Source organism: Stegastes partitus, unplaced genomic scaffold (genome assembly GCF_000690725.1).
Source record: "Stegastes partitus isolate 25-593 unplaced genomic scaffold, Stegastes_partitus-1.0.2 Scaffold53, whole genome shotgun sequence".
Lineage (NCBI taxonomy): Eukaryota > Metazoa > Chordata > Actinopteri > Pomacentridae > Stegastes > Stegastes partitus.
Window position 1 is genome coordinate 430542 of NW_007577784.1, and position 7679 is coordinate 438220.

At 42.9% G+C, this 7679-nt stretch overlaps 1 protein-coding gene across 1 annotated transcript in view; it reads right to left on the reverse strand.

Moving 5' to 3' along the window:
- The window catches only part of LOC103352827 (plexin-A1-like), a 271387-nt gene that overhangs the window by 54776 nt on the left and 208932 nt on the right, over positions 1–7679 (reverse strand). The window contains 1 exon segment of the mRNA XM_008275498.1: positions 2696–2930. Coding sequence (XP_008273720.1) covers positions 2696–2930 — 235 coding nt within the window.

The following is a 7679-nucleotide window of genomic DNA, read 5'->3' on the forward strand; positions in this document are numbered from 1 at the left end:
AAAACGCCTCAATCTACACAAATCATGTGTAGTGAAGGGTAAAAATTCCACAGCATTGCATGTGCTTTAATTAGCATGTGGATTTGCATAATTTTAAAGCCCATTTGTACTTTTTTTTGTGCTTTTATATGATCATGCATAACTAAAGAGAGACACTTGCCAATCAGCAATTTTTTTTTTTGTCATTTCTAGTGTGTAAGTCCGTGGCTGCCGATGCGTCGGTTAGGATGATATTGTTACGCGGCGGTGTCTGCTTCTCACGCGTGACCGAACCGAACGTCCCGTCTCTTTCCCCCCCGACGACTCTTCGAAACAAAGCCGGCCCAGCGCACACACACACACATCTTTGGCGATCACACGCACAGCGAACCGCCCACTTCATCTGTTCCTCCGCCCACACGCACTGTCTCGTCTCTATAGGCCAGCTGGGAGTGCAGCAGGCGGGGCGGGGTGCTCTGGGGGGTGGGAATAAGGCCATGCTTCACTTCCTGGAAAAAGAGAGAGTGTGCTTTGCATGTGTGTTGACTAAAAAGCAGGATTTTTGCAAGTCGTGGAAAACACAAATGACAACATGTGAAGCTGGAAACTGTCACCTCACTGATCGCCCTGCAAATGGAGCTCTTTAAATAAAAAAAAAAAATGTTTGTTTTGGTTTGACAGCTCATCCTTGGTGGCTGATGGAGCTGCGACTCCGTTTTGCACCTTGTGACAGTTCGTCCGTGAGCGTCCACACCTTGACCGTCGGTGCATCGACACAATCCGACCTCACCGGAGCTCCGTCTCAGCCTCTCGTCCATTTGTTTCTGTCTCATTTGGCTCTCGCTCTTTGTGTCTCTCTGCAAACAATCCCCTTCGTGACCTCACATGGAGTCTCGTACTATCACGCTACCTTCCGTGAATTGTTTTTTTCTTGCTGACAATCTTGCTGTAGGGCTGTGTTTCCACTCAGACAGATGACTGACATGTCAGACAGCGCTCTCCACCGCACAGCCATCATCAAAACAGGTGTCCGTTCCTCCTGCAGAGGCCCAGACACCCACACCCACAGCAGAAACCAGCATCAGAGCTGCTCTGAAGGCTTGTCATGGAACAGCATCTTACTGAGACATTTTATTGTGGCTTTCCTGTAATTTATCAGCCGTCTGTGCGTCAAGTGAAAACACACACGGCGGAGTTGGGCTCATCAAAGCTGTATGGACGGTAGGTTTGGCCGAAACCGACGAGGTTCTACCTGTTTATGTATGTATAACGCAGTATCATCTGTGTATTTTCATTTAAAAACCATATATATAATAAAAAACAAACATGTTATAAAGACTAGATTGAATTGAGCACAAACCCTGAAGTGAATACTCAGCGCTCAGTGCAACAAAAGTGAAAACATCTGTGATCGCTAAAACTAAACTGAGTACAGCTGTGATTCCAACCAGCCTGTACAGTCATAGAATGATCTGCGAACAACAAAACCTTTCTCAGTTTTGGACCTATGGGCTGCATCATGGCTCCACGTGGAAGAGATTTGCCTGAAGAACTGAAAAATCTGATTGTGTGATTTCACAAAAGATGTAAAAGAAAAGAGTTGGATTGGGAAGTTTCGATTCCCTCCACTGTCAGTCTTTATGCTAAGCTAAGCTAAGCTAAGCTAACCAGCTGCAGGCTCTAGCTTCATATATGGTTTACAGAAAAAACATGCATTTTCAGAAATGCCACGATTCATCAATATGTTATTTAAATAATTTAAAAAAGCATACATTATCTACTATGCAAACTAGCTTGTTTATCAAGCTCTTTGAACAATTTAATTATTGTAAATGTCAAATCATATTTTGCCTCTTCTAGTGATAAAAAAATAACCTTTTCAACCACAAGACACACATACGCAGTAGAAACCAGAAGGTTACGTACACTGTATAAACATACATCCACAGGTGTGCCTCCAATTAACTCAAATGTCAATTAATCAAAAGCTTCCAAAGACATGACATCATCATCTGGGCTTTCCCAAATAGTTTGAAGGCATCTTAGTGTCTGTAAACTTCTGACTTTGAAGAAAGTAGTAAAAATTCTCTAAAAAAAAAATCTCTCTTATTATTCTGGTGTTTAGCAAATAGAAATAATGTTGGTAATCCTAACTGACCTAAAACAGAAATGGTTGAGTCTGATTTAATGTCAAATAGTGAAACAAAAATAAAAAATAAAAAGGTTTTATGTCTTTTTATACAATGTGTGTACTGTCAACTGTACTCAGAGGGAACATAATATACAAAATTACTTCTTCATTGTTTATGAACATATTTGAATGTCCTCATTGTATCCTGAAACCCACAAACATGATCAGAAAGTGTTTGTGGCCTGTTGTGATGTCACAACAGGATAAGCACCGCCCCCAGCTGACTCCTCCCCCTCCTCTCTGCCACTGAGTCAGATGCAGGAAAAGATGTGATGAACAACTAGTGGGCTATTTTAAACTGAAAATGATGGAAATGCACATCCTGCATGTGAAGCTTGGATTACCTTGTTCTACAGGGGTATAATATGGGCTTTTTTTTTTTTTTTTTTAATTAATCAATTTATTTTTCCTTTATTTTGAACCAAAAAATTAAAGCAAAAGTCAAAATTTCAAAACACCTGTGTAACCTCTTGACTGACCATTAATTTTCTAGTGTGGTCAGTTTTAGAGTGGAATAAAAACTACCTTCTTTACACTCCAGGGCCACTCGAGACTCCAGGTTGTCCATCTGGAGCTGCAGACGTTTCAGGGTGCGGTCGGCGTCCCTCGACTTCCTCTTGTAGGCGATCAGCACGGCGATGATGACCAGCAGGAGCAGGCCGCCGCCCCCTCCGATGCCGATGATGGCGGGAAGAGTCAACAGGCTGTCGGAGTAGATGTGAAGAGTCCCGGGGGAGTACTCGAACCCGCCAGCACGGATCTGAACACACACGAGTCACATTGAAAAGATCAGGGGAGGAAAAAAAAACAGAAGTTGCTCTTATTTTCCTGCTTTTTTTTCCCCCTCACACTGTTGCATGGTTATTCAGCAGAGAGCCGCTTGGTACAACTTGTCTTCTGGCTGCTGGATAGCTGCATCAAAGGCAGATCCACTGCAGTAATTTAGGGTTAGGAGGGATCTACTTGCTAATTTTTCCCTTCTCAGTTCGGGGATTTGTGCTAGCACCTCCCAAAGAGGGAGAAAAAACAGGAAGTGGTCATTTCTTAAGCAGCAAATGGTTTGAGGACATACATCAGGTGGTCTGAAGAGATCAAAAGTTGTTGGTCTGGTGAAAGAGAAGGTGTCTCTTCAACAAGGATCATTAAACTTGTATCCGTCCTGTACTCACACCGACCAGGCAGATCTCTGACAGGCTTACGTCACATCGGCCGCCGTGAACACTTCTTGTCGGAAAAGGTTTTCGATTCCTGCCTTTAGGGGGAGAAGCTTTGAGGGGCTTCGATAATGAAGATCTCACAAGTTAACTCGCTCGGCTTCTATTTCGTTACTCGTCGGTGTTTAGGCCGGATATTTGGGTTAGGCAGTGCGTCGTTAATGTCCTCGTTCGTCACTGTCGACTTTAACAAACCGATTTAGGTCAGGAAACCGCGTACGTGAACGAGGTCAAAGCGGGGAGGCAGAGGTCGACGCAGACGGCGTCGAAGTCGTTTTCCCGCGCGCATATGCTCATCAAACACTCTGTGCATCCAGGACACACACATATACGCCATGCATATACCCACACACAGCGCAAGTAATCAAACAAAGTAATCACCAGCATTTAAATCTCTCCCCAAGGAGCCGCGGTAATTATGGGAAGTCAAACACATGTAATGTTTTTTTTTCTTTTTTCCTGACTAACTGCATTTACATAAGCGCAGTGTGTCAGAGACACAAAAAAAAAAAACACACACAGCACTGGAATCCATCAAATCAAGCCATCCACCAGGGGGGTTGATAACTGATTCAAATGAGGCGTGATTATGCACTCTGAAGTTCTTATAAGTGCACTTTCATGTTAACATTATCAAAGTCTGATTATTAAAAAAAAAACAAAAACAAAAACAAAAAAACAGAACCTGTTACATCAACATCAATGTAGTCAATACCTACAAATTAAACTGGTAGCCGTAAAGACGATTAGCTCGTGTAAGATTAAGGAGCCAATTAGCTGCGTGGGCGTGATCAGGTTACAAAGACGTTAGTTTTGAAAACTAAATTAACTTTAGTGTGAGTTATGCTGCAGAAAGATGGTGACTCGCTCAAATTGATAATTTCGGAGGTTTGCCACAATCTGTAGACTGTTAAGATGCACGATGTAGCCATAGACTGTATAAAAGATGGACGTAGCAACCGGCCCTGAAAAATGAAGCCAACCCGGAAGTGTCAAAAACCTGCAATATCACTACGTCCGCTAGCTGCTGGCTCCAAAAAGCCCTGGCTCCCATAGACTTGAATTGGAAAAGAAGTGATCACAGATCATGAAATACTGCATTCCTGCAGCTCAGGATTTTTTTCTTATTAGTTTTCATGGTCAAGTCCAGAGATCAGGTGGCCAATCTGAAAATAAATCAATACGCGTCAAAATTTTGCGGGGCAAGGGGCGTGGCTGGCTTGATTGACAGTCGGCAGCGACGATGCCGACGAAGCGAGCAGAAGGCGGTAAATGTGGGCGGGCAGAGAGGGCCCGCCTCTCAATCCGACTGACCAATCGCTGCTCCTATGGCTCCGCCCCCCTCCGACCATTTTTGGCTCCAAAAATCCAAGATGTCAACCAGGAAGTAGCAAAACCCTGGCTTCATTTTCTCAGTGCAGAAACCAACGGGTGACGTCACGGTAGCTACGTCCATCTTTTATACAGTCTATGAATGTAACGCAGCCTGATGTGCAAAAAAACATATTCTGTGACGGCTGTGATCATGATTTTTGCATCCTCAATGTGCTGTATGTTCTCACAAATGAACAAATATGAGTGTCTGTTCTTTGTATACCTTGATAAACAAACGTTGCATCCATGTCTAAGCAGGCGTATGGGTGGGGACAAGGGGAAGCACAGTGTTGAGTTTGAAGTAAATCTGTTTTCTTTGGATTTAGATTTTTAGTTTCGTCAGCCTGGTTTTGCGCTCTGTGTTGTGAGGCGACATTCTAATCAAAGGCAAGATTCTAGATTACTGTGTGATAAAAGTTGATCACAGTGATGAACCCGCAGGGAAATTACTAGCCAGCCCAACAGAGTAACTACAGGCAGAGTGAACACAATACTGACGGGGGTTGAAAGTTCAGAGACTGTTGGTGCATCCTTGTCGCGCATGTTCAATATGTGCAAGCAGGAACTGTCACGAGTCATGACAATGTGCTCGCTGTGCTACTTAACCTGTGTTGGTTCACACATTGGGTGAACTTTTGCGATTTCTCCATGGATCGTCCAACTGGAGCAGAGAATAAAACACTAGTTTATGTGTCAATCAGCAGCCAGGAGCTTCATGGAGAGTCTCATCAGTGGTGACGAAAGGTGAGTCTGTTCTCACCGTAATAGTGCGACAGTTTCCAAAATCAGAAAGGTTACGTGAGTTCAGGAGCACACTTGTTGTTTTCTTCAACTTCAATGTTCCTGTGCACTTTGAGTTAATCCCTTAAAGTGGGACTGTAAAGGCAGCGTTTCAGTTGGGATGCCCTGAGGTGTCTGAAGAAGAACGTTGGGCGCTAACATGTGATGCTGAGTGCTGGGTTTTGGCTACACAACACAATCTCTGCATATCAAAGAGGGTATCAACCAGTAGCCAGGAAGTCAATCACTGCAGCTTTAAAAGTTAACAAGACTTCTGTTGGTCCACCCTTAACGAACAATCAATGAGCACTGTTGATGACATTTCTGTAAACACACCTGTAACCACCTCACACAAAGAATAGAGCGACTAAAGCAGTCTGGGTCATTCTGCGTCAGCTCAGCGAGATTAGGGGAAGTCAGTTGCTTGACCACCTCAGAATCTCTTGAAACTTTACAGGAATAATCTTTGGCGTCTGAAACTGACCATGTTTCAGCTGAATTTTCATAATTTTTTACCCAACAGAAATTTTTTAATAAATCTCTGGCGAGATGGAAACCGAATGAGACGCCACTTTCAGACGTCCATATCTCTTGAAATAAATGTCCTCGAGTCTTCAATATTGAAACTTGGCACACCAGTAGATGATACTTCCATCTCTTGCTATCCTAAATTTCATCAGCCTACCCATGACTCAAGATGTCCATCTGGCTGTTTGGAAATTGATTACTTTTTAAAACTTTGATTGGCTATAACTCCCATTTCTACTCACATACAAAACCTTTCTAAGCATTAGTGACGTCATTCAGACAATATTCCCGCAATAAAATTGATGAAATAGATCCAATGCGTGACAGATTTTAAAAATCTGCTTTGCTTGCAAATGTTGGACATTTTAAGCAAAAAACAAAATCTCGATTACCAGAATTTGCTGCATTCTCTCCATACACCACAAACTTCCAAACATCTCCTGAACATGTGAAGACTCTGGGACGTATACGTCAAGAGATACGGACATCTGATGGTGGCATCTTGCTCTATTAACTTCTATTGGGTAAAAAAACTATAAAACTGTTGGAATTTCAGCTTTAAAAAAATGGCAGATGTCAGTTTTAGAAGCCAAAAATCATTCCTACAAAGACTCAACAGCTTCTGAGGTGGTCAAACAACCACCACATGGAATCAACCATCCATGAAATGTTGTCATTCAATGGGTTGAGGCGGGAGTAAGGCAGTTAACACAGTTCAGCGTTGTCTTCCAAAAATATTAGCAGCGCTACAACATTCAGGGCTTTCAGCTGCACAGGTGAAAACAATAAAAATGACCGATAGCCGATTGTCATTTGGCTGCTTCGGTGTCGTGCATGCCGGCTCGTTGTCACGTCGCCATTGGTTGTTGGGCCATTTAAGCAGAATGGAGTCATCATTAGCAACATCTGTGCTTCTCCTGTTGTGATATCTGCTGTGGAAAAAAAAGGGCCTCTCGTCACAGCGGCGAAATTCCAACAGAACTGCTTTGAAACTGTCATTTTCTGCAGCAATTTAACGTGATTCCACATGAAACAGAATGCTGAAGGGCACTCGATTTAAATATTAATGACTCCTCACATGTTTATTTTGGGGGAAATGGAAAACACTTTATAGATCAGCCCTCTCTATGTTGATTACTAAGGACTTGTAGGTTTTCTATAATATAAGGGAAGTTGCCTGAGGGCGAAGCAAAAAAAAATAAAAAATCTGTGCACACATATTGCACATTCAGCTTTGAATGCAAATCAACAAAATATATTTATGAACCAGGGCTGCCTTGTTACCCCTCACACTGGTATTTAATATCCACGCTAAGGTCATTGGTGTATGTAAAAACAATTAGCTACAGGACTGGGATGACAGGACTGCAGCGTAAGTTGAAGCAGTAATAAGGTGGCGACACGTTTGCCGGGCGTTTGTCTATTTTTATTCTCCTGACAGACTGAAGGACTGGCGGAGGAACTTAAAAAGCTGAAGGCCAAAACAACAAACAAGTTTCTTCGAAAAACTCAAGGGAGGCACACAGCTGCCAACACACAGCTGAGCATCTGAAGGGACGCACAAAGACGACACACTGACGCATACAACTATTCTTACTGTACACCCACACATG